Here is a 27,084-nt window from a genome sequence, read left to right as displayed (position 1 = left end):
CTGGCGGTGGGGGCTGCCGGGGCGCCGGGGGCGGCGGGGCGGCGCGGCGGGCACCGGGCGCGGGCAGAGCTGCGGGCACCAGCGACGCCGGTGTCGCCGCCGCCGCCGCCACCACCACTACCACCACCACCACCACCACCACCGCCGGGCGGATCCGCGCTTCTGCCGGAGCTTCTTTTCGTCGCTTTACTTTCGCGGCCCGGAGCAGGGACATTATGCCGAAGAGAAAGGTAAGGCGCCCCGGCCCGGGGCGTGCGGCGGGTCCCGGGGTGGGGCGGGCCGGTGGGCGAAACGCCGCGTTGGGGGCCGCGGGGAGCGCCTGCTGCTCCCCCGCCGCCGTTCCGTTACGGTGCCCGCGGATTGCTCCCGAGCCCGGGTATTTTGCTGCCTGTTGCAAGCCCCCTCCACCCCTCCCCGCCGCCGCCGCCCCCTGTTTACTTTCCCGGCGCCGCGCGGGGCGGTGTCGCCCCCGTCCCCGGGGGGTGAAGTCGCTACCACAACTCCTGCCCCCCCCCCCCCCCCCCCCCCCCCGCGCCACCTCCTCCTCCTCCTCCTCTCTCCCTCCGCCGCCGGGGAGAAGCGCTGCAGCAGCTGCGGCTTCGCCCCTGGCCCCCGGCGGGAGGAGTTTCCTCCTTGCAAACTCCGCCGCTGTGGGGGTGTGTGTGTGTGTGTGTGTATGTGGGGGTGTGTGTGGGAGCAGCCCCCACCCGGGGCGACCGGATCCCACTACCACCTCCCGCCGTGCCCGGGTTGATGGCTCCGAGGTGGAAAGAGGAGGAGGGGAGGAGAGGCAAGCCATGTTTAAAACAAACTACACCCTTCTCCTCGCCTCCCGCGGCAGACCCGTATGTACCAACTCCGGCGCCCATCCGGGCAGGGCCCCCCCCCGGGGGCGGCGCCTCCTGAGGGAGCGCGCGCGAACCCCGCCAACCCCCCCACCCCCACCCCCCCCCGGAGGAAGCCATGGCGGCAGGGGGCTGAGGGGAGCCACGGCCGTGGGCACCCCCTCCCCTCAGCTCCCACCGCCGTCAGTTCTTTTTTGCTCTTGGGGCAGGGGGCCGGTTGGAAGATTGTCTTCCCGAAGGGAGAGAAACTTAGGCGGCCCTTCGGCTCGGCGTTGTGGGGGTTGTTTTTTGTGGTTTTTGGTTTTTTTGGTTGTTTTTTTTTTTTTTTTCCTCCTACCCCTCTCTTTCCTCCTTGAAGCCGGAGCCTTCGCTTGCGGTGCTGGCAGAAGGCAGGCTGAGGGGGGGGGGGGGGGGGGCTGTGTGGCAGCCGGTCCCCGCTCCGCTGTGAGGTGCCCGGCCGGCGGTCGGCTCGGCTCGGCCCGGTCCGGTCCGGCCCCCCCGAGGTCCTGGCAGAGAACTTGACCGCCCGCCTTCTGAGCGCGGCGAGAGGCTCGACGCTGGTCCCCCACTTCGGCAAGAAAGAATAGCTGCAGCCCTTCGGTTTTAACTGGGTCAGCCGAGGCAAAGCAGTTTGTGGTTTTGGGGGTTTCCCAAATGTGGCCTCCCAAAACACCGTGTCTGGGCTGGGGCTCAGATCGATTGTAATACGGTTACCGGTAGATGATGACTTCCACGTAGCTCGGTGTTCAGTTCTTGGCCTTTCCTTACGGGAGGCGTCAAAACATCAGATTGTCAAGTAAGCTGCCGAATTATTTAATTCATAGTTAAGAACCTGGTTCCCATTCTGAAAACAGGTACAACCGTGGGGTTGATTGCCTTTATTGGGATAACTGGGCTTGAAGTTAGGGAACATCGGGCAGTTTTTCCCCTTGCTCACCTGTTTTTGCAGCTTCGCGTAGGCCTCGCGTGCTTCTGCTCTTTTGGTGCCGTCACTTGTCATCAGGAAAAAGCTGAAAAGGATCCCATGCCCATAGCACTCTCTGCAACTTTGGAAACCTTGCAAACTTCCTACCCTGTTTCCTTTGCCCTCCTGTGTTCTTACGCTATGGATAGTGTTTCAGGCTTTTCTCCCTAAGAGGGGGGTAAAGTCACTTGTGTAGGTTTTTGTGGTCTGTTGTGAAATGTTTATCAAGAGAAACTATCTTCAAGTAGTAAGTCCACGAGAACATGACTTCTTTCTAGAAGATTATAAAAAAGTAATAGAAATGTTGCATGTGGGATCAGAGCAATGGAGATTAATTTTAATGGCACAGTACATTTTAGTTTACTTAGCACTGTACGGGTAAACATTTAAATTTTAAGATTATATGTGAAGTATGGGGTTTTGGAAGCACTGGTTCCAGGAAAAGTGTGTCGTTAATGGCTTTGCTTTTTGAGAAAAGTGGAATTGCAGTAAGTGTTCTAGAGTAGTCAATTTTATTCCAGAATAACATCCACAGAGTGAGAAGTTAGTGATACAGCAGTAGCTGAATAATTACACCAGTCAGCTTCCACATGGAGACAAAACCATCACGTGCAGCTAAGTCAGTTCTTCTATTAAAATTTCTGACTTGTAAAACTTTGTTAGCAGACTTTTTACAAGAAAGTAAACATAAAAAGTCATAATGAGAAATTGTCACAGTTGCGGGGCTAAGTAAATAAATAATATTGCAGAAAGGGCATGAATCCACCTGTACTTGTTTTTGCACATGCCTTAGTTATCTAAACTGGCTGGTCCTTTGTTTGCTTTTCTTTTCATCTCTATGTAAACTGAAGTCAGTTGCTGAGTCCCCGGCCTTATGTTCATTATGAATATTACGAACAAAAAAATGTAGACTGCCTCCCCTTCTCTAGAGGTCTGCGGCCTAAGGTATTGGGATATCGTTACTTGTTGCTTGAGAGTCACGGGGAAAAGGAAGGACTTTCTGTCTGTTGAAGTGGTTACTGTACTAAAACAAAAAGGGGTTGAACTCTCGACTCCTTCTGTCAGACTTCTGCACCCTTTGTCTGTTGTAATAACATGTTGTGGTGCGAACGTGGCCTTTCACAAGAATGGCATGCCAGTGTGGGATAAACCAGAATGCTTGTTGTGGTATTGATAGCAAGGAACGCCTTGAAATGGATTGGGGTGTTTTGTTCTGTCGCTTGTCTTGCTGGAATTAGCTCTTGGGTCACATTGGGAAAACTCCTTGACCTTGAAACAGCCCCAATAAAAACGTCTCGGTGTTAGCCATAAAAGGATGAAGAACCATTCTGTACCTCACGATAAGGAGAATCATGGTACGGTCACATATACCCATGTGCATAAGCATATGTACGTCAGCTTTAATGTGATCGTCATCAGGATGAACGGTACTTGCCCCTTTAAGTGGAATGTGTACCATCTCTGAGGGATATTAATAGGGCAGCTGGTGACTTGTCTAGTATTGGATGGGGAGCCTGTCAGTTAGTTGGGGTTGTGCTCCAAAATGACCCAACTTGTTCTTCAGTAGGACTCTGTGCAACATGACCTGCTCCTCATGTGTTGTTTTGAAAAGACTTGAAGTTGAATCAGATGTGAGGACTAAATGCACCTTTTTCGTCTTAATTTTTTTTTTTAAACTATAACATCTTTGAATATTGCTGTTGTTTCAGAGCAAATAAGAAATATTGTGGTCTAATTAGCCATTTCAATAGGCTATTTGCTGCCTTCTTGTAGTCAGGAATGTTAGTTTCTGCAGTACAGTCAATGCTGTAAAAATGTAATAGAGAACATCTGTGGCAGGTTCCTGTTCCATTATGCAAATTTACTTTCTTTAAAGTCAGAGAGACTAGTTGGTTGTATTTACTACAGAAAAACAAACCCTTTGAATATTTTGCTTTGAATGCTGCTGCTTTAGTGGAAGTTAGAAGGTGCCATGTTCCAGGGTTGTCCTATGGTAGTGCATTTAGTTACATGATCACGTGATAGTTTTCCTGTGGGACCCCTATGTTGCTAGTCATTTTGCCAACTGGGTATCTAATCAATGTATTTTCTAATCCTTGGGGTTAAATGCACGTTCTTACATGTACTATCCTAGAGCTGTTGAATTTTACTTAGGCTTTTTTGTCTGCACCTAAACTTAGTTCTCATTGTGAAATTCTTCTGCGTGTTTGAGTTTGCATTTCTCAAGTGTCATGGATATTCGAAGAGAAATGTTGTTCCTCATCCACTGGTAGGGAAATGGGGCATAGAAGTAAACGGCCGAGTTGTCGGACTGCTCCTTTCTTTCATCTTGGATTCTCAGGTTAAGATGTCTGTCTTGATTTTTTTTTTTTTATTCCCCCTAATAAACACCTCCTGCACTCAAGTGGTGTATTTGTTGCTACTTCTCCAAATTTGTCGTCTTGCTTCGCACTGTGTACACAGAGACTGAGGAACTTGCAATAATAACCGGTTCTCTAAAATTTTGTTGGAGCAACTTGTATGTGATCAAACACCAATTAACTAAGGAAGCTGAGGGTCCTGCAGATGACAGCTCTGTTTGCCGTGGCTCTGAATGATACCGCTGTCGCTCTTTGGTCCGTGGAATGAGGTGTAGATCTTGTGCAAAGAGTAGCAGGTGAGTTTGTGTTCGTAGTGCGGCAGTATGAAGTACACTCAAGTGCCGCTCAGCTCTTCTTCGTGTCCCTTTCCGTGTTTTGATACTTCAGCTGTGTATCAGTCCATGTCAGTTCAACATACCATATGTAACATAAGTGTTTTTTCTGCTAAAGTTCTCTTCATTTTGAAGCTACTTGGCAGGAAAAAAGCTCCAATGATGTCGTGGGGACCTGCACCTTCCAACAACTTGTTTCATCACTGAGGTTGGAAGTTCTTGGTCTTGTAGCAGAGGCAGTCTTCAGTTTATCCTAGAACACAACTCGCAGGGCACACTCTGTTAGCAGTGGGACGTAGAAATGGGGGAGGTTCTGTATTTTACTTCACGCTCTGGAGGTGATTGTAGATTAGAAGGGGAAAGGGGGTTAGTACCACATCCAGACGTCTTGGCTGCTGCCCTCTCTCCACTCCCATTCTGTCCCACTTCTTTCTCCAGACTTTCACTTGAACTGCTGCTGTGTTCCATGTTGGCTGTTTCCTCCTTTCCCCCTGTGCTACATGAGGACTAAGGGCATAAGTCAGAGCTCTGAAAAGGTAGTTTCCGCTTTTCCTGTTAGATCAATCCCAGACCATTCAGTAACTACTGGAATACAGGCTAGGCAGCAGCAGATGACCTTCTTTCCATCTGTGTCACTGAGGTACCCCTGATTGACAAACTCGTACCTAACGTGCCAGCAGAGTCCTCAGGTGGGCTTCTACCTTTGGCATCTTTTGCAGGGACAGGTAAAACGATTGTTACGCTGATATGCACTTAACGTTCAACCAAAGCAAACAGAACAGAGGCGTCAGAGCATCTTAAAAGATTGCAGGAGTCTTCTAATGCAAGGGAAAAGGATGTTTTGTCACTTACCAGTTTTAGAAATTGTACCACTCGTACTAAATTTGTAACTATTGAGAATTTTAAACCTTGATGTATTGAAAGCAATTGCAAACTGCTTAGTTGGCCTACTCCAGGTATTTGTTGACCAGACTGACTCAAAGGATCCACATCTTTCATAGAAAAATTAAGCAGAAAAGATCACAAATTTTTATCTGCGCATGGTACGCTTAGATATAATACAGTGTAGCAGTGTTGAGTGGCACTGAAGAGGAAACACACTTGAGTAGTGCTGCTACAGCATGTCACAGTAAATGATGTTTACAGGGCTATTAAGTACATGCAACAAATATTTGTCCATGTTTTATATTAAAGATACACTTTAAAATAGCTTAGAAAGAGATAATTGTATCATTTTAGCTATGACTATTTTTTAGAGTAGTGGAGATTAAAAGCTGATTTACTGAGGATTTATAGATCTCAAATGTTTCTGATCATTTTATATAAGTCTGTAAAAATCTGACCCATTTATTAACAATTGATGACAATGTATATAAATTTTCTTCTTAGACCACACTGAAATGCAATTGGACTTAATGAATGGGCAACCTAAAAATTCTTAGGTTTTGACTGAATTGTCAATTAAAAATCATTCCCAATGCTCCCTTGACTCACTAAAGCGCGATATCTGATAAGGTGTAGCCAGTAGTACAATCTACTTTGTAAGTCATCACCTCTTGAGTTCAAAACTAACCAGGTGCAGGTAATCTTTTTATATACAGTAGTTCAACAATCCAATGACAGGGGTAATATTATTTTGTATTCTAGAGTATCAGTATTGTTAAGGTTAAAAAAATAAAGTCCTGTGTGTAAATGGAATGTAGCGGGTATATGCTGTTTGGTTTAAGGCTGCTTTTCTTCTGTCTGTCTTGAAAAACTTCACTGCCTCTGGTGTTTCATGCCCAAGCAGTAGCTGTGTATAGGCCTGGTATGTTTCGAGGTGTATTGTTGTTTCAGAGAAATTGTATGAAGTTGAGTTTTGCTTGATGTGATTGTAATACTGTCTTTTGTGTAAAGGGTAAGTAAACCAGATCCAGAGGTTTCTCTTGGAAATTAGCACTTTGTAGGATTGTAATGGCCACCATCTATTTTCTGTTCTTTAACTGCACTAAGCTAGTACAGTGATTCATCCCATGGTCCAGTAGCTAAAGAGGTGTTTTCAGGTGCTGGACTTAAATTTGAGGCCATGAGCCTCTTAATGCTTATTTACTTCACAGGTTTGAATGTGCTTTTGAATTTTTTTATTATTATTATTTTTTTAATCCTGGATCATTTTACTGATCCAATTTAGAGATGCTGCACAGTGGCACAATGAATGTGTGGTAACCTGTTAATAGGGAGTAGAGCTGGGAATGAAGAACTGGCTGCATGGAGAAGTAAGATGCTCTTATACCAATTTTATTGTCAGCAAAATTGGCAGAGTGGGACTTCGCTGTTGGGACAGTAGTTCAATAGATATTTCAAGCTGGTGTGTACAGGTGAAAAGAAGCAATTCCAGGTACTCATTCCTGTCCTTAACTGTGGTTTAACCTGTGGGATATCACACGTGTTTGAGGTAGGTTTTGGCCAGACCTGCCTGCTGATCTAGCTTCCCGTACCTTGGCACAAAGAGCTAAGCTGGTTTATTGGCAGGAATGATTAGGTGGGGAAGGGCAGAACTCTTCTTAGCAGCAGCCAGGCACTCATCAGATGGCAGTCTTAGCCAGCCTTTCTTTGATTGTCCCTAACTTAGAGTGCATAGAGGAGTATTCTTTTATTCATTAGAATAATCAGGACAACTCAGTGGTCAGATTGCATCCTTGGACCATTGGGGGAGCAGGGGAAGGCATTGGGCTTGGTTTTTGTTTTGTTTTGGTTTTTTTTTTCCCCTTCCTGTCTTTGGAAATTACCAATTTTCAATTAATTACTCCTGTAACTTGGAGATACAGCTCCTGTCTTCCTGTAGTAAAGAGTGGGTGTACTTGGTAACAGTGAAAGCTGCAAATATAAAATGCTGTGTTCCCTAAGAATGTTGGGATCTGCCTGAACAAAAAAAAAAAACTGCATATGTTCCCATCAACACCGGCTTTGTTGGGACTGTTTGGTATGTTTGCTCTTCCCACCTAGCTTTCTCTGTTATCCTAATGCTACCCAAGTTAGTAGTAGGAGAGAGTGCTTCCATAGTTGGCAATCCAGTGTCTAATGACATTTTTACCTGTGCAGTGTTTTGTTCCTCTCAAACGGAGTTGAGGAGAGGTGTCGGTGCTCTATTTGTAGTAGGAAAACATCCTTTATCTCTGCTGCATCATTTCTTCCTTATCCTACCTGCACCCTCTTGAAGACATTTTACTTTTTTCTTCTCTTGAAACTGCATTTAGGTTGTCTATGAAGCTCTCCATTCTGGTTGCTGTAGTAGAGCAATGCTCCTGTTAACCCCAGCTGCAATTATTACTGGGATGTAAGAGGTCAGTGTATCTAAGGCGCTGTACCAGTTGTGTCTTTGGTACCTACCTATTACTCATGGACCTGCTACCATCATCATGGAGGTTTGATGTTCTGTAGTATCAGTTAGTTGAAACAACAACAAAAAAGGTTCTTTTCTAGATTATTGTGGTTTTATCACAGTTATGCCCTCTGGGAGGGGAGGAATTATACACCTTTTTACAGTCATTTGGAATACTTTTCTTTGTCAGAGGTGGCTATTTTCAGGAATCGTTTGTTACTGAAAGTAGTTGTCTAAATTTAATCTCTAAGTAGATGAAATAATTTTTTTTCCCTATTTTTTCAGAAGGACTTTGTGCTAGTTTTGCTTTGCAGATGTGATCAGTTCTATTTAGATACAGATTTCAGAACCTATCTTCAAGGTTTTAAAAACTGCCTCTGTATGTAGACTTGCAGGAGTTGATCAGCTTAATCTCACTTGCAGAACTAGCATCAGCTTTGAAAGGTCAGAGAAATAATATTATTAGGGATTGGATTTCATCCATCATGTTCTTCAAATCTGCCTTTTTATTTTATGGTGGAATTAAAATAGTTAAGTAAATATTGAGACAAGAATTTACTTACTACCTAGCTGAATTCTCATGTTTGGTGTTCAGGAGAAACTGAAAAATTTCAAATGCACTGTGCTCACTGCTCCGGTGGCTGATCTGTATTTTTCAAAATTCAGCTGATTACTTCACTGTCTGAAAAAGGAACTGTCTGTCTAATTTTAAATTACAATGCTGTTTTATTAAATCTAGCCCTCTAGAAACTGCTCTTATTTCTTTACTCTGCTATAGGTTGATGTCATATTCAAAAAAACTGACTACAGGGAAGACAAACTTGGAAGGAAGAATAAAAGCCAAACCAGTTGTGAGACTTCTAAAATGTCCCATCAAATATAAATGCATTTTAAATTATACTGGTCAATCTTTGGCCTCTTTTCAGTGGGAATAGCAAAACCTCAATCTACAATGAAGGAATTTGCCCTTTTGGAAAAGCATTTATTCTGTCTGGTTTTGGATATCTAGAAATACCCCAGGCCTCACTTGATTTCTGTCTCTTCTGTCTTGTCTGGAAGAGCATAAATCTCACAGAAGTTACCAGTTAAGAATTAAGGAATTTAATAAAATGCATTTTCTGAACCTGCTGATTTTGTTTATAATCAGGCAGTTTGTATTCTTATTTTCTTATATATTCTTTGAAAATGCAGTGCATGTTAACCAGTCGCTCTGGCTTGAATCTCTAAGTAAAAATGGAGACTTTGATCAGGAAATGTTTTCCCTGATTTTTTTTTTCCCCTAATTGCATATTAATACCAGGGGATATTAATGGTCATCTTTAAATATAAACTTTTAAGTACTGTTTGTCTTTTCAGAACTTTTATGATCTTGACATTCTCCCCCAAAGAATTAGAAAATTAAATATTCTGCTCTTAATAGATATGAGATGGAGGGATTTAAATTCTAAAAATGACATATTGTATAATATTTCATTGTCATAGTTCTAACCAGAAAAGATTAAAATATGATACATTTAAAGAATAAATATTTAACCAGGGTTTTTCTTGTTGTTAAGGTTTTTTTTTAGTGAAGAATATGTGCACATATATATACAAAAAACCCACCACCCTCAGATTTTTTGGAAGAGTGCAAGACATATCATTTTAGATAAGTATTTAAAAAATCCAGCCACTAACTAGATTTACTCTGTACTTCACTCGTGGTTCTGGCAGAATTACTTGCTTTTTAAATTAGTGGCATGCTTCCCCCCCCCCAATCCAGGATTAGGTTCTTGGTAGAAAAAAGAAATGAAATGGTGTAGTAGGTAGAATACCTGATTTCTTAAAGCTTTTATTAGGGAGAATTAATTTTACTTGCAAAGTTCATTCACATTGGCTTGGCAGTGGGCACTGTTATATCTGCTGAAAAAAGATCAAAGAACTAGCTATAAACAAAGGTTAACAGTAAGATGCGGGAGGAGCTAAATGAGGAAACAATGGTTAGAAGGTGTTGAAGGAGTTGGTTGGTATTAAATTAGTCAGCACGTAGTCTTAATTAATCTAAACCAAGAAATAAACAGCATTTTAATTACTTTTATGAACTGGCATGAAATTCAAGCTGCTCTGAAGACAAATAATTAGAAGATCTAGCATGTATGGGGAAACAGTTCATTGAATTAAATTTAGTCTAATGCAGAGTTCTCCTCAAAGGGAAATGAGTGGAGGAAAAATTTTAGAAAACAGTGCAGTAAACCCTGAAAAGGGCTTAGGACTGGATACGTCATCTTTTCTTGCACTGTGGTTTTGTTGCAAGCTTTTATCATATTTTGCTTGCTGAAAACAGTTGTTGGAGGAATGACCAACGCATTACATCATGGAAATTGCAGCTAGAACAGCGAGCCAGAAAAGTATCTACGGGCAAATCCCGTTGCAGGCAGTGTATCGAGATGTGGCTGAATAAAACAGCTTGCAAAGAAGGGAGGGAACGCTATAGAGAATACTCAAGTGCTAGGACAGTTAAGGCTTTCTGCCTTTCTAACTTCTTAACATGGTACTTAGAATGAAATTGGTATCTGCTTTTTTGTTGGTTGTTTTTTTTTTTTTTCACGCAGATATGAAAGGACTCACTTCTGTCCTATCAGAGCCAAGGTGTTGAGTTTCAGGTAGTAGTAAGATCCTTCAGAGAATGACCCATCTATTTAATTTTATAAACAACGATCTGTACTGAGTGTTACTTCTCACATACTTGTATTCTCATTCTTCATGCTTTTTAATATACTCCTTTATAATAGTACAATCCATTCATTTAAGTACAAATGAAATATTTATCCAAAAGCTGAACACTGCAAGTTCAAATATGTACCTTTGGATCTCTGAGATATCAATAACTTCACTACTTTGTGTTACTCTACTCTCGTTACATCCTGCTTATGTTTTGATGAGAAAAACTGAAGCTTTTTGTTTCTTCTGTGGTGCATCTCTACCAGGTAAACCAGCCTTAATAACAATAAAAAAAGGAATTTGCTTGTATGTTCTATTAAATGTTTCCTTAAAACAGTTACCTAGGTTTCTGTTTTCAACTTAAGTTCTGTAATGGTGTTGGCATTGCAGATACCTCAGTATTGTCCTGATGCGTGGAAACACTGGCTCTTATGTATACTTCACAGCTGGTGAAATGCAAGAACTGTGTATACAAACAAGCTCAATTTTAATATTCCTTTGGTTTTTTTTAAATGTTTTCTATCAGCTATTAACATTCCTTCCCCCCCCGCCCCGAATCCTCTCAAAATAATTTTCTAGGTTGTCCTTAAGAAGTGGAAAAAAGCAAACAAAAAAAAAAAAAGCTGGCTGCTGGTAGACACAGGGAATCTTGTATTCAACCTTCCAGCTTAATCTTGTGGTATAAAAATTATGCAGCTTTGACAGATCTTACAAAGCTTAGCTACAGCTTAATTTACAATCTTATTGCCCATATGTAGTGCTAATTGAGGTATGACACAATGTGTGGTCATCTGAACCTAAAACTTGCTGTTAGTTTAAATGTCAAAAGCATATTTAGAGTTAGCCAGTCAGCTTCTTTCCTTCTGTGTACCTCTATGATTGGGGGAGAATCACTATTATTTGTGTCCTTAATTGCTTTTTTATTTTATCCATCTTGTCTCTTGCAGGCATCCATACACGATCAGGCACAGCAGGCCTATAGGGACTACTTTATGAGTATAATACAGGCATATGATGGAGTACAGCTAAAGAATTACTGAGGCTGGAATACTGCCCTTGTCAAGTGATTCAGTGCTTGCATTGGTCTTTGATTTTGCTGCACAAAACTTGCAGTGTGGACAGTCCTGCTCCTGACAGTTTACGATGCAAGGCACAGTGTCCAGGGAGCATTTTAATGTGACTGGGGTGTCATGTGAAATACAGTGAGCCATAGCATTACGTCATGTGGAAAAACATGCCAAGGGGATGGGTTACTTATACTTAGTACGTTTGGTTGCTTTGAAACCAGAGGTCCTTCAGTAATTTGTCACCAGGACAAAAGATGGGGAGTGGGTTCTTTTGGAAGAGTTAGGGACAAGGACTTTAAGGATTTGGTGGTATCTACATAGAAGTCCTGTGACTTTCAGGTACTAGCACAGACAGTCACCACTTGTGGCATGCCAAGTTTCTTGGCTCAAATCTGTTCGTGTACAAATCTCTCTGGTCCCTAGGGAGAGGGGAAAGTACTGCAAAAACTAGCATGAAGATCCATATCAGCTGGGGCTCACTGGAATGTCTAAGCAGGACTCACAGAAGGGAAGATATGTTCTGTTCCTATTTTAACAAATATGCTGTAGCCACATCTGACATTTTTTTGGTGTGTCTATCAGCTTAAAGAGTCCCAGGCTGCTTGCAACTGCCCCATGCCACTTCATTCTGTTGTACTGGCTCAATTGTTTGTGCAGCTGTGCAGTAAAATGATTCTGCTGGAGCAGGGAAGACTATATATTTATAATTTGTATATATATTTATAATGGTTATGAATTTGTTTAAGCAGCAGGCTGTTTTTCAGCTGGATCAATTACCTTATTCATGGCATGGCCTCCCACACAGCTCTGCCAGCGTACTGGGGAGCCAAGGCCCTGGGAGGATGAGCGCAGCCTCCAAACACCTGGACTTGTAGCGATTGCAGAGAGCAGGTCTGAAATGGAAATGAGAGCGTGTCAGAACCCCTTGCTGCTTATTCACACCTCTGAGATTACTACTGTGCATGTCCCTCCGTGGAGAAAGTTATGTGGCCTTCAGAATTGCTGTTGGATTTTCTAAGTTGAGAGGGAATGCTGAGCTAATTCGTTAATTTAGGTATGTTGTGTAACATACAGTAGCATACAGTGGTTGTGGTTGCATTAAGAGTATTTTAATATACATTTTTTTCCCCTTGAAGTTAGCCTCATGAGCAGTTTTTAAAATCTGTTGTCAAGCAATAATATTGGCATCTAAAATCAGGCTGCCACGTCTATCAGAAGTGTAGGAGACTTGTCTTTCATTACCGCTAAAGAGAATGGGGTAGATTACTGTGTGTTAGCTGCGCAGTGTTGCAGGGTGAGAGTTTGCTCCTGGGCAATTACTGCAAGGCTATTGGCATATGGCAATGTCATCTTGTGATGATTTAGCCCTGTTTCAAAGCTCTGTGGTTCCTAAAAGTGAAGCAGGGTAAAACAGCCCGATGGTGGAGTGTCAGTCAGCTGCGTTTTGTTTATGGTGAGTTTTTTTACCCTGGCTTCTGAAGTACATGAATCATGCCGTCTTTCTGTCCCTACCCCTGTTAAGGCTTGAGCCTCTTGGCCACCCTGAGGAAAAGAATATCAAATCTGAGAGAACTTCCATATAAATAGGTGCCCAGGACAGGAGGGATGCTATTCGAGTTCCCTCCCAGGGAAAGGGTGCAGCGCAAAGTTTGTTAGACTTGAGAAAATTCATACAGGAGAAACAGATGTTACGAATTTGTGGACTACAGAGAAGCTATACGCAGAGCTTGTACCCTATCGTGAGCTGACAAGGGAAGTTGTAGGAAATAAGACGGTGTTACTGACAGGGATCATGGAACTGCTTGGTTTTGTTTTCCTTATGCCTTTTGATGCTCCCAGCATCGCTCCATCAAGCTGTAGCAACTCTTTAGTAACCAAACTGAAAGGCTTTTAAGAATGCAAACCTGAAACAATCCTGCAGGCGGCTGGTGAGGCTGCAGGAGCGTAGGGAGCAGTCAGGCTCCATTTTGGATGCCTGACTCGGTTGCTATTCCAAGTTGCTCTACGCTGCGCAGTGCCGCTTAACTTCCTGCTGTTTTCTAGCTACTTAGATGATCAGTCCTCGGCTTTTTTTAAACCGGCTGCTTTTGTGGCATGCTTCCTTTCTGTCAGGAGAGCACACAGTGACAAAGGCACGTTTTATTCTCTGGCGGGGGGTTGAAGAGTGTCTCTCGGTAAGCCTGTTAGAGCCCAATGCCAGGAGAAGCCAGCGGTCAACTGCTGTGAACTAGCCGGTCTTTTTCTCTGCTCCAAACCACGTCTAACTCCGAGACATTCCGTGTCAAAACCTGGGGGGAGGTTTGGGTTAGGATTGAAATCGAAAGACAAAGGAAAAGATAACTAGCCTGCTTCTTTACTGACTGAAAAAAGAAACAGCAACCAAATTGCCTTCTCTGCTGCCTGTTAAATGCCTTTTTGAAACACATGCCGTTCTTGCAGTTCTTTAACTGCGGCTGCTCCTTGCTGTTTTTCCAGGAATCGCTTGCTCCTAGGTGGAAACCCAGTCATTTGCAGAATGTGAAGGAATACATCTTGAGTTGTAAACAAAAGGCAGAAGCTTGATTGCCCCCTCTTCTCCCCCCCCCCTACCCCCCGCCTCGGGTGGTTAAACTAACATTTCTCTAGTACCTCTGGAAGACCAGTGTTAGAGGTGGTCGGGCTGATACTTTGCTCTTGTGAAGAAACATGTTTGTCCCTAGCTTTCCTGTCAATGTCTTGGTGTTTTACTGATTTTTGCTGTTCTGATGGAGGAGATGAGGGAAAGATACTGTTAAAGCTTCCAGCTGAGTGAGCCTAAGGCACAAAAGGAGTAAATGAGGTAAAGAAATCACTCATCTCAGTAATGCTGTGCTTTTTTGGTTCATCTTTTCACATCTCATTACTAGTTAAAGTTCATGTTTGGGAAGAAGGGTGTTAAATTTCTCAGGGATTTCAAAAGCCCTAGTAGAGAAAACCTAAGATTTCCAGTCCAGTTATGTTACCAACTGCTGATTAGATGGAGCTCCCACTGGAGCCTGTGGATGCTTTAGTTAATTGTCTAGAGGGACTGCTGAGGGATTCTGTGTGATATGATATGTATGTACCTGGTGATGATCAGTCCTTGTGTTCTTGCTTGGAAAATCTAGAATGGCTTTGGTACAATGCTGCTTGTAAATACTAACGTAAATTTGCTAGGCTGCTTTAAACTGGTGCAACGTATAGAAAGAAGAATCTTCACCATACTCTTTGTTTTGCTGTTGCCCGGATGCTTTTAAGTCTGTAATAAAAACACTGACTTAATATTTTCTTACAGTCTCCAGAGGGTGCTGAAGGCAAGGATGCAGCAAAAGTAACTAAACAAGAGGCAAGTGTATTTTTATTTTTTTTTTTTAATTTATTGTGGCATGTAATTATTTAACTGGAGATCTGCAGTCTTGTGTATCAGAAGACTGCCTTGCTTTGGCACTTCTGGTGAGGTGTTTTCAGAGAGAATAATGACAGTAAACCACATTTGTAGCTTATCTGGCATAATTTGGTTTTGGTGCACTGAGGATTCATACAGCTTAGTAGTACACTAAATTTCAGAAACACTTAGGACTTTGATAGACAAGCTCTGGTGGATCTTGTGGCAACAGTCTCTAGTGGGTTGGCAGAAGAGGGTTAATGCACACACCTCAGCCAGTCTTCTTCAAAACTATTAATGATGGAAGGGTGTCTTGAATTAAGATACCAGGCTGTAAACTGGAGCAGCTGACATAATTGTGCGTTTTCTTTGTCTGAATTTAAGGGTACAGTAACTTCTGTCAGAGAAGGCAAGGAGATAGCTGGTGATACCTTGACCTTTACAGTAAAGTTTGCTAGTGTGTCACAGCCCTTAATGAAAATTTAAAAAACAGGTAGAGAATTCTAAGGATTCATTTTCTTAGGTTGTCATCACTTGTGGCAGGCAAAGTTAAATCAGCACCTTGAAAAGAATAGGTGAATATTCAAATGAATTAACAATTAATTGCTCTTCTTGTAAATCTTTGAGCACATTTGAACAGGAAAAACAGTCTAACGAAATTTTACACTTTCTGAATTGAGAAGTTGGTTGTTGCTCTGGCAGAAAAAGATGGTACAATGGAAATGTCAAAATATTTCAAACAATAGTATTGTTTACAATAAGCTCCTGAAAGAAACAGGTGGGGTAGAAAGGATGTCTGAGAGGAACAGATTTTGATACCTCAGTATCTTCCTATGGAATTTCCTAGAAGACAAATTAGTTTCTTCTTCATAAAGTATGAAAGGGCTGACTGAATCATAGTAAAAATATAATCTCCTTTGCTCTGAATGAATGTTTTTCTCTGTCCAAGTTTAAATATTATTTCTTCAAGAGCCAGAAGAGTGTAAGTTTCCCTAAAAATCTGAGACCCGATTGCTACAATAAAGAAAAAAACCCGAAAAGCTTACAGAAATACACAGGCTCTCTGGGGAGAGCCCGCTGACTCTGAAATATGAGGGCTCTTAGAGTAGTCTTCAGTCAAGGTGAGATAATAGTGGCTGTTGATGCTACAGAAAAAAACCCACAACATTAAGATAGTCTCAGTAGATACACCTGTAGCTCTTAGTGTGCGGATGAGGAAAATAGTTGTAGAATTAGATTAGAGACTGTGGGAGCTCTTGGAATAGGTGGAACTTCTGTAGGAAGAGTGGCTTCAGTCTGAACCAAGAGAACTATGTGGATGGCACTGAGGAGATCTTCTGAATTGTGTGAAATTAAACATCTGAGGGGAGACTGGCAAGTTCCTTAGAGCAGGTAGGATGAAGTCAGAGCTCCCTATCTGGGCGGGGGGCTAGCACAGAAGCCATAAAAGTTTGCATCTGAAAAGGTAGAGAACAGTGTTGAGAAATAAAGCCCTGTTTAATTCATGCCTATGAAAACAGTTGAGCCAAAATTCAAAAGCTGCAAATCTAAATCTGGGCAACTTGGACTATCTGGCTTTAAATGAGGACATTGATAAAATGAGCAACTCGGAAATTTCTTGGGAGGCTGTGATGCCATGGCACAAATTATACAGGGTTGAGAGCTAAGTTGCATTAATGGTAGAATGGCTTTCTGTTATGTGTCTTTAATATTTTTCTAGATTAATTGTATCAACAAGTACAGCAGAATCTTTTATGGATTGCCAAGCCATGTGTAAATGGGAAGTATATAGTGTAGAAGTTGTGCCAGGTGTCATCTGACCACAATAGTAGAAGTGGCAATGGGATGTTAAGGAAGATCAGAGAGGCTCTGAGGACAGAAGCAGTGTTGATGGAGATTTCAGTTACCCTTCAGAGATTTGGTAAAAGGCATGGGATGGCATTACAAAGACAAAAAAGTTAAAACTATAAACGCTTGCTTCCTGGAGGAACAAATCAAAGGACCAGTGAAAGGATAATCAGCTCTTTATTTGGTCCTTGGTAGTATGTAGGAGCTAGTTAAAAAGACAGTTATCAGAGAACTAGTCTGTAATTATGACTGTAATATATTCAGGTTCGTTGTTCTTTGAGGAATGTAAGTGCAAATAAACTTTGCTATGCTAAGATTTGATATCAAGAAAGGGAATTTTATTAAAAATGAGAGCCTTTTAAAAGGAGCAGCTAAAAAGTTTAGTGGTTTCAGGTGGCAGAGAGGCTTTGTGGTATACCATGCTAGAGGCTTCCAGAAATGTGTAAATGTGTATTTATTTTTCAAAAGCACTGCCCCCCCCCCCAAAAAAAAAAAACCAAAAAAACAAAAAAAAAACAACCCAAAACAACAAAACCCCACCAAAGGTCAGAATGGCTTAATAGCAAAATAAGGGAAATTTATTATTTTTGAAAGGTGTTTTTTGTGTTGATGGGAAATAATGAGGAAAGGCACAAACCTTGCAGCATGGCAAATGTGAAGCTGAAAAATGGTAATGAAACTCCTGCTAGGGAGAATTCTTAGGGAGGTTCTCACAGTGGAGTCTTTTCTCATGGGTGTAGAGTCTGGAGGACATCCTTTAACTGAGTGTGAGTGAGAACTAGACAGTATTCACCAGCAATTGCCAAACTGTTAAGTGCAGTATGCAATTTACTGCTTGCATTGGCCTCAGTACCAGAGTAACTGAAGGTGATGAAATGCTTCCAGGACTTTAGATAAGGGATTCTTCTGGAAAATAAAGCCTGTGAGTCTAACTTGCAACAGTAGTTTGAAGAAGAAAAAAAAAAAAGTAGATGGAGACAAATGTATAATGGGAGAGTCAACATTAATTTTGCAGAGAGAAGTCATACTTCAGGCAGTTGAGTTCTCTGTAGAAGTCAACAGGTGTAAGAATGATAGTATGCCAGTTGATATAGTTGACTTGCATGTAAAGAACACTTTTTGATAAGGCTCCCCAAGCAGGTTCTTCAACTAAGCTAGCATAGATTAAAGGATAGATCTTCCTAAGAATTGCTAACAGGTAAAGATAAGAGAGTAGGGAAGTAGTAGTTAACTTTCATAATGGAGGAGAATTATCAGTGGAGTATTGGAAGGATTTGTGTTTGGGCTTGTGCTGCTGAATATATTCATTAATCATCTAGAAGAGGTACTGGAAAATGACAAAATTTGCTGAAGTTTATGAAAAATTGTCAGGGTAGTCAAGTGAGAGAGACTGAGAAGGCTGTTACGTCACTGATAACTAGGTGATAAAATACCAACACAAATTCAATATGGAGAAATGCAAATTAATACATGGGGAGGGGAAGACAGTGATGGTCATCAAATCAACTGTTAATTGGGGAGAGATTGCGAAATCACTGAATAGTTATTAGAAAATGTCAGTTCTTCTAAACAAAAGGTAACAAGACTATAGGAAAAAATACTAGAGGACAGATTGAGAAACATCAGTGTATCACAAGATTAATTTGTTGTGCACCCAGATGTGGGACTACTAAATGAAGTTCTCCTGACTCTTCCTTAAAAAAGTCATGATAGAATGAGAAGGACACCAAGTATAGTAGAGTAAACAGAGGATGCAGCTTAAAACAAACCAACCAACCAACCCCCAAACAAAAACCAAACGGAAAAAAAACCCCCAAAACCCCAAACAGTCTGGATTTTCTAGGATTCTTTTTATATAATGGAGGCATGATAAAATCATCAGTAACACAGAGAAAGGCAGTCAGGGAATTATTACTCATGTAACCTGAAAACGAAAGGAATCTAGTGAAAGTAAGAGGCAAGAAGTTTAAAGGAAAGGCAACAGAAGGGGAAAGTTTTGCTTTTTGTTTTCCACACAGTGCATAATCCTATTATGGAACTCATTGCATCATCACAGGATGTTATGGAACTGAACGTATAAATGGGTTCACTAGGTTATTAGACAAATTTATAGAGAAATTCCAATTTATGGAAAAAATGAGCCGCGGGGACTATTAAACACATGATGTGGGTATAATATCTAGGTTGGAAAGTTCGCAAGTGTAGATTGCCAGAAGCTGGTGCAGTAGAAGAGTGCAAAGCGTTGTTCTGTGTCTGCTCTGTTTCATAGACTCTTTCCAAAGATGTTTGCTAGTGGGGCAGTGCCAAATAGACTGTTGGGTGAGCTGCTCGTTTCTGGGTTAGTACAGCTGTTTGGAGGGGACAAGGGTTGCAAAAGCATGTTAAAATGTGACCTTTGCTGACTTCACTGCAGTTCCTCCCTTATCATCAGATAACATGAAATACATACAAACTCTGAATGAGAATTAAAATGACCTACCCATCAGGCATTTTTAAGGAACTGAGGGTTTATGCTGTCTTTCTTATGGCAATACAAGCCTTCTGTGAAACCAGTCATGGAACAGGAACTGTTGGGGATTATGGGAGGGAATTATAATTTATCTAAAACACCGTATTATCTTTTAAAAAGTAGAGCTAGCATAATATTCCTATGCCCAAATGCTGAGGGATAGAAATTATCAGTTAAGAAAACAGATTTGTAAAAGAAGATGCCTTGAGTTAGGAGTTCTTTGATTACCTGACCAAGTGAAATGCTTTATTTAACCTGTTGTAAAATAGTGCTAGGCTGCTTAACAAGCAGTTGATACATTAAATTGCCAAGAAAAGAGATTTGCCTTTTTTTTTTTGTTAATGATTCATAAATATTTGATAGCTGAAAATATCTTCAGGTGTTTTTTGACAAGACTTCTGTTTTGCTGGATGCAGACCTGAACTATTCACTGCTGCTTTCCACTAAGAATAATTAAATGGCTCCAATGAATACAAATTACTGCATTCCTCAGATATTAACGACAGCTTTTTCCTGTTGCAAGATGTGTGGAGCCATGTTTTTTCAGCTCAACTTAAATGCTTAATATGTAATTAAGAAGATATTTTTGATTCACTTTTTAAGCTGTGTTACATTGGATATTTGTTGCAGTTGAGTTGTCCCTTTATTTTGGCTACAAGTGTGATTCCAGTTTTATGACATAGACCAAACTTTAACTCTGATAACCATGCTGTGTAACTGGATCATGGGTTCATCTGTTTTAATGAATAGAAAAATATTGTGAACAAACTAATGAGCTTACAACTATTTCTAAGACTTAATTCATCTTCAGTAATAAATTTATCACAAAGAACAGAGTGAAATAAAATTTGATAAGGATGATGTGTTGAAGTGATAAAAGTGGAGGAAAGCAGAATAATCTGACTTTCTTCTTTCGTTTTGAGAATGGTGTTTAAATAGAAGAAGTAATTTCTCCCTCTCATCCTGCAGCTAGCTGTCTTTGTGCACCTGGACTATCACGGACTGGATGGAGTGTGCAGGGAACTGAGGAAGTGCAAGGACTTAGTTTCATGTTTTGAAATTGCAGCACACTGATACCCTCTAGGGAAGGATGTTAACTTTATTCTGCTGTTAATTAGATGGTATTTTTACCCGCTATTACAAGTAGCATCTGCTAGGTTATAGAAACATCATTCTAAGTATTTATGAGAAAGGTTCAGTGTCCTGTGCACAGGTAGTCAAGCTTGCTGTATTTGTGCACCTTTCATAGAGCAGCAAGGGACTTGGAAATACTTGTAAAATAGAGGAAGAAAAAAAAATTTAACCATATGGAGATTTAGATGTTATAATTCCTGAACAGTTTTTATTACTGATTTTCACATCACTTTGTGCCTTTAAAATTTAAAATTTGTCCCTTTAAAATCATCCAAGGTGAGGAAGATGGGAATTGTGTTTGGCAATAGAAATATATTTTGGGAGGGGCATGTTTTATGCTGTCACCATGAAATGACTGATATTTTGTTGCTTTGGATACTGTTTGCTGTGAGCCTATAAAAGTGTTTTCTCCTTTTTTTTCTTTCTCAGCCCACAAGACGATCAGCAAGATTGTCAGCTGTAAGTATGTGTAACAGCTCTTGGTATATACTTTTCTAGGCACATATGGTTTCTCAGACCAAACAGGTTTGTTATATTTTGCTTGATTCAGTTTTTATTCTTGCTGACAGATGTTTAAGAACTCTAGAGCTAAAGTTATCTGTGTTTTCTTGGTTTCAGGTTTTCAGGTTTCAGGTTGTTCTGACAAAAAGATGTATTTCCCCACCTCAGTGCAACACTGTCTGTTACGTGCAGTATGACTTCGTATAGTTTTACAGGCTGATGTTAATTGTGGAAATGCAGCTACGTCTCTGGGAAGGAGAAAGAGCCGTCCTTTAAGGACTTAATTTGATGCCACTACTAGTATTGGGTTTTAGTTCCTCTTCTCTCTTAAAACATTTTTTATTATTTTTTTTTTTAAATTTTTTTGTAGTGACTACTAATCTCCACATTTTACTCTTAGAATGACCCCCAAATTGCTTTGACCGCTAGATGAGTGAGCTAATGAAAATGGGTGTGTATAGTGATGAGGTGCATTTTTGTGCATTAAGGTTTTTCAGTCTTTTTTTCGAGATGCATACTAATGAGCAGGAAGTAAGGGAAGGTGTGGGCTGAGGGGAAGCTGGGGTGTGGAGGTGGCTGACTGGATTCTGGTAATGTCTAACACATTGTGCAACTAAAAATGTTTTATAGAAACCTGCTCCGCCAAAACCTGAACCCAAACCAAGGAAAACCACGAAGGTAAATGCTCTTCTTTTTAGTTGCCATCAGTGTAGCCAATAGTAAGCAAGTATACTTCTTGTTTGCATTGCAAACAGTTCAATTCACAGCGTTTTTGTGAGGCATCGGCTCCCCTGCCCTCCCTGCAGCTCCCTGCTGCCACCCCCACCCCCCCCACCCCCGCCCCCCGCCCGGAAAAAAAACAAATTAGATCATTCTTTTCTTTCTGTTCCACCCCTTCCTGGCCTCATTACTGGCCCAAACAAAACGTCTTGCCTGTTTGATATGCAGACCATGTTAGTTTGTAGTGAATTCCTAGTTTAAGAAAAATATTTACCTTTCCTATACCTTTCCTGAAATGTACAGGTTTGGTTGAGTAAGGTCTACCTGAGACCTAGCAATTTCTACAATAGAATTTGAGATCACTGTGTGCCATCCTGTTGCCTTCTCTAGAAGGGCAGTACTTCATTTCATAGTGAGAAACTCTTATCTGTTCTTGAAGCCTGGCTGTTGCTGAGAATGCACAATTATAATTAAAGGTGAAATTAAATATATTTAAATTGAATGGTTTGGGTTTTCTAGGCCAGTTACAGTCAAATTAAAATCTTATTAGTGTCTGAAATACCTTTTCAGGATTTCTGCATATAAATCACGTACTTCAGAAACTGTAGATTTATTTGTGCCCAAGAGCAATGTTAAACAAGAGCAATTGCTTCATTGGAAAAAAAACCATGCTGGAAACGGAGTCTAGCACTCCTCACGCTTAAATTTTTCAAGTCCTTTTATTGGTATCTCAGTTGGGCAAGTATCAGGATACAAAATCCATGTGTAAAAGTAAAACTCTATGACTTTGAACACATATGATTTATCAAATGAAATTACCAATAAAGTCTTGCTGAGTCCATCCTGCTCCCCTCCTAAAAACAGTATTAATAAAGAAGGGAATATGGTAGCTTCTATAGCTTTGTGTACATGTTGTGCAATGAGCTAGGTGTTATGGAGTCAGTCTAAAGTGCTCATTTCAGGCGACTCGAATCCTTTACAACATTATTCTAAGTAACTTTTAAATACAGTAATCTGCTTTTTTCCAAACTCTTAACTGGATCACATTTTAAAGAGTATGTTAATCTTGGTCTCCTAAACAGAAAACAGCAAGTGTGTGCTCTGAACCTGCTAGTAAAAAGCCAAAGATGGTATGGATTTGAGATAATTTTTAGTGTTAAAAGCTTGCAGATCATGGATTTACTAAGTCAAGTCCTTAGCTTGTTCTTTCGTAGGTGCAGAGTTAGGGCTATACTCACACCACCAATAAGCCTCTCAGTTAAGCACCACAGCTGCTGTGTAACACTGAAGCTGAAGTGTGAAAGGAGTAATTCAGGCTGCCCTGGAACTAGGATTACTGGCACTCCCTCCTCACTGCCCCACTCCTGTATTGGGGATCCCTGGGGAAAGGTAGTTAAGGAAGGGAGACTGACCTTAATATCCCTGTTCACAGCTACTGTTGCCATTTTGCATGGAGAATATGGAGCAAATGATCAACATGGAAGATCTCCACAGTGTTTATCAGAGCTACTTTAAATACTAACGTAAAATAGTCAGTTAAATACCATTTAAACTTTATCCCATTACCCTTAAAATCCTTAACCTATGTCTCTACTAGTCTTAGATAATAAATAGAAATATGTACATAGAACACAGATTTTTAAAAAAATAGACTTCAACATATGAATTGTTTAAGAGCAAATCTCCAAATGAAACTGTAGCTGTTAGCGTAGTTCCTTTTGATAAATTCTCTGCTTTGTGTTGCTGCAGATGGAATTTTATCAGTGTTTGCCTCCCCTGTGGATTGGTTAGTTCTTTCATTGACATAGAATGAGCATCATGTTATCAAACTAACAAAAGGACAGCCAACAAAAATGCTTAATTTTTAAAAAATCTAATTTAATATTTCATGTTAATTGAAAGTGTGGTGCTGTTACACAAACTGTGGTGTTTGTGCTTGGCTGAATAAGCTTTCAATATACTGTAACTGGATTTGTTCATACAGATATCTTTTATGTACCTCTGTATAATACAGCTCAGCTCTACCAAAGTAGTTTGAGGGGGTTTTGTATCCCTGTAAATTAGCAGAAACAATAAAGAAGCAGACATCAGCATTTTCTAGAAATTTTGAGAGTCTCTATATGACTGTTGTGGATATACATTTTTCCAGGTAGTCTTTAGCTGGTTTTCTGTTTCAGTCCAGCAAGTGCAGCTTGCCAAGATTTGCTTTTCAGTTCATATGAAGGATTTGGGTAAAGATGTAGGGTGCTGGCTACTTACACAATGTCTATGCCCATGTTTTTAATCTTCTGTCAGAAGGAACCTGGGACAAAGGCCAACAAAGGTGCTAAAGGGAAGAAGGATGAAAAGCAAGAAGCTGCAAAGGAAGGTACTACACCATCTGAAAATGGTGACAATAAAGCTGAAGAGGTACTTTCCACACATACCTCCTGCTGATTGAATCAGTGTTTTTTTAATTATTCAGCCTTTCAGACATTGATAGCATGTTCATAATGTTTCTTTTTATTGCCCATAATGTTATTGCAGATTCGCATCTCTCGCTCAACTGTTAGTGTTTCAACATCCAGAGGTGCCCCACCCAGCACACTGTCAGTAAAAGGGCAGATTGAAACAGTGAAAGTTAAGGGTACGGTAGAGCATTCAGCATGTGTGCAGTGAATAGAAACAGATAGTAGTGTGGTGCTTTTCAGTGTGAACAATGGAAGCTGACAGGTAAGGCTTGTATTGCTTTTGAAAAGCTGGGACCGATAATTTAAGAGAAGTGTGTGAATGTACCTGTTTCGTTTGTGTAAATGTAATACGGACATAGGTTTGAAACTGAGCTGTTGCAAATAAGAAGTCGAAGGAGTAAGGGTAGTTGGGGTGTTTAGGTATGTAATGGCAATTTACTATAGTAATTAATTTATTTCTTTCTTCTCCGCAGGCTCAGAAAACTGAATCTGTAGGTGACAAGAATGAATGAAATATCATGAAAATTTTGGGTTGATTTTATGTACCTCTTGGACAACTTTTAAAAGATATTTTTATCAAGTATTTTGTAAATGCTAATTTTTTTAGGACTATGATAGTTGACATATTAAACTGTATATGAACATTTCCCTTCTCATAACAGTGCTTTTAGAAATTCCCATTGTTGCCAAGTAATATAAATATCAACTTAATATTGCAAGGTATGTGTAAAATTGGATCAGCATTCCATACACTTGCTTTAAGAAATTAAGTCTTGTGCATATGGTGATGTTTTTACTGTGCGTATTTGAATTTTTCATGCAGTTTTTCTAGAGCAATAATCAGTGGTGCTTTTGTACTTAGGGTTTATGTGATTTTAATGAAACATGGATAGATGTGGCCACCTGCTGACTATTTTGGGTTCTTTTAATGGATTAAAATAAAAGGTCTCCTTGCCTGCAAAACTACAGCCTCCTAATGTTTTCTCTAGATCTGAGGAATGCCTTACTCATATTTTCAACTGTTACAAGGAAGACTAAATGATTTGGCAACAATTGTTTTGCATGCAGTCTGTTTGCTTTTTTGCTGATGTCTGATTAAAAATACCCACACAGGAGTAGGAGGCTGGGATTTTCTGTGGCCCACAACTTAAGGGACTTATAGATACATTCTTCATAAATACATTCTTCAGATATGCTGTCACAGGGTGAGTAGAGTTGCCATACTCTATCAGGATATTTTGTCTGTAATGAGCTATCAATACAGAATGAATTGCTTGATTGATAGGGACATACAGTAACTTAAAAGTAGCTTTGTTTCTCCCCCACGCTCTTTTCATTCATTTGCATCGTACTCTGTGGAAACCTTTCTATCTGCAGCCTCAAATTTAATATAAATAGTAATTGCTGTTCTGCTTCAGCTGAGGACAGTTGTTAATACATTGAAATCGCTGTTAAACAGCGCTATATATTTGGTACCTGGTAGAAATGGAACAATGAAAGATATTTTTGAGGTGATTGTGGTGATACGGTAGATTAGCTAATGATTTTTTTAGTGTCCATGTTTCAATTCTGCAGCTCATTCTAAGCACCTTTTATAATTTTTCTCCTTCTCTTTTCTCTAGGGGCCCTGGTATTTCTATTGTTACTTCTGGGATGGGAGGGGTGAGAGAAAAGATGTTCCCTGTTCTTCAGTAACATTGATTTGTATTGCTCAAGTGGTGGCCATTATGTCTGAGGATATCTTTTGCTTGTTTAAGTCAATAAATAAATGACTGTTGCCTGACCTAGCGTTCTATTTATTCTTTGGGAAGAAATCTCTAGTTGCCTTTTTTAATTAAAACAGAAAAGAAGCCAAGCCTCTCTATACTTAAAAATTGAAGATTGATCACTGAAACCCTATATGCTAACTAGAGCAGTAGTTAAGACCTGCATTGAGATGAATGCCACCTGTGCTCTTTTGATAGGCTTGCTACAGCCAAATAAGAGGAGTCTGTTCTCTGCATCATGAACTTAGTTTTGGAGGAAAATTTAAACTAATTCTCTGCTTTTGGTGATGGAAGGCAGAGGGCTGTAACAAAACTTGTAGCCTAATGAGAAGGAAAGTCCATATTGTTATTCGGTGATAGGTACTTTGTAGTTGTGCACAGTACTGATTTGCTTTCTGATGGACCCTGTTGAAAGTCTGTTAATTTAGACACTACAGTCATGGGAATTTTAACAGTCTGAACTTCTTCACAGAATCGTCAGTGCTGTTCCTAAGCATTTGTCGATTTACAGGTTTATCGTTCCTGTGAGGAGGGGTTTTCTATACTCTCATCATTTTGTGTGGATAACTGAGAGATTAGTTGCCTAATCCTATCTAGACAGTTGGAGTTCTTGAAATGACCCTTTTAACATAGATTTAACTTAGGCATGGCCATCACAAGACACTGCCACATCTTTGGACAGGCTTATTTTAAGAGAGCTCCTTCTAATAAATGCCTAAAAGGTGGGCAGAGTTTGGGTCCTTAAACACAGTATCCTAACCTAGTAATTTTGGCACAAAATTCTTCTGTTGGCTTGACTAGATTACGAGTTTCAGCTCAGTGCCAGAGCTCTTTTAGAAGCATTTAACAACAGAAGATCCACTTGGGTGAAGTTTAGTGAAACATACTATCCTGCTGATTTCACTTAACATTTCTGGTTTTTCAGAAGTACTTTGTAAATGTGATGCTTTCCTATCTTTTTTCCTCTGTGTGTCAAGTTTTCAGAAAAACTTAAAGCACTGTATCAAGTTCTAGAACACATTTTTTAAAATTAGAAGGGTTGCACATTCAAACATATGTAGCTAGAGTCTTCGTGGGCAGCTGGTGATCCGCAGAGCACCTTCAGGAAGTATGTATTTTAGTTTTGAAGAGGCACTTGAAAGTGC

At 40.5% G+C, this 27,084-nt stretch overlaps 1 protein-coding gene across 4 annotated transcripts; it reads left to right on the top strand.

Moving 5' to 3' along the window:
• Positions 1–25,956, top strand: HMGN3 (high mobility group nucleosomal binding domain 3). 4 transcript variants are annotated; one of them, XR_007508249.1, is made up of 7 exons: positions 1–230; positions 14,922–14,972; positions 20,932–20,961; positions 21,634–21,681; positions 24,019–24,132; positions 24,250–25,378; positions 25,796–25,956. XR_007508249.1 is itself a non-coding variant. In XM_049818279.1 (7 exons), the coding sequence occupies exons 1-7, from the start codon at positions 216–218 to the stop codon at positions 24,658–24,660; spliced, it is 372 nt and encodes a 123-aa protein (XP_049674236.1). In that variant the 5' UTR covers positions 1–215; the 3' UTR covers positions 24,661–25,956. The 4 variants fall into 4 exon arrangements, 3 of the variants coding, with proteins under 3 accessions (XP_049674236.1, XP_049674237.1, XP_049674235.1); XM_049818279.1 differs by having other exon boundaries at positions 24,250–24,349; positions 24,647–25,956; XM_049818280.1 differs by having other exon boundaries at positions 24,647–25,956.
• The last annotated feature ends 1,128 nt before the right edge of the window (positions 25,957–27,084 follow it).

This window comes from Accipiter gentilis, chromosome 15 (assembly GCF_929443795.1).
Source record: "Accipiter gentilis chromosome 15, bAccGen1.1, whole genome shotgun sequence".
Classification (NCBI taxonomy): domain Eukaryota; kingdom Metazoa; phylum Chordata; class Aves; order Accipitriformes; family Accipitridae; genus Astur; species Astur gentilis.
This window is presented reverse-complemented; position numbering and strand designations above follow the sequence as displayed.

Excerpts from the sequence above, each read along its gene's own strand:
- HMGN3 (XM_049818278.1), top strand. Across the intron at positions 14,973-20,931 it reads CAAAAGTAACTAAACAAGAG|CCCACAAGACGATCAGCAAG; the intron begins GCAAGTGTATTT and ends TTTCTTTCTCAG. Across the intron at positions 21,682-24,018 it reads AACCAAGGAAAACCACGAAG|AAGGAACCTGGGACAAAGGC; the intron begins GTAAATGCTCTT and ends ATCTTCTGTCAG.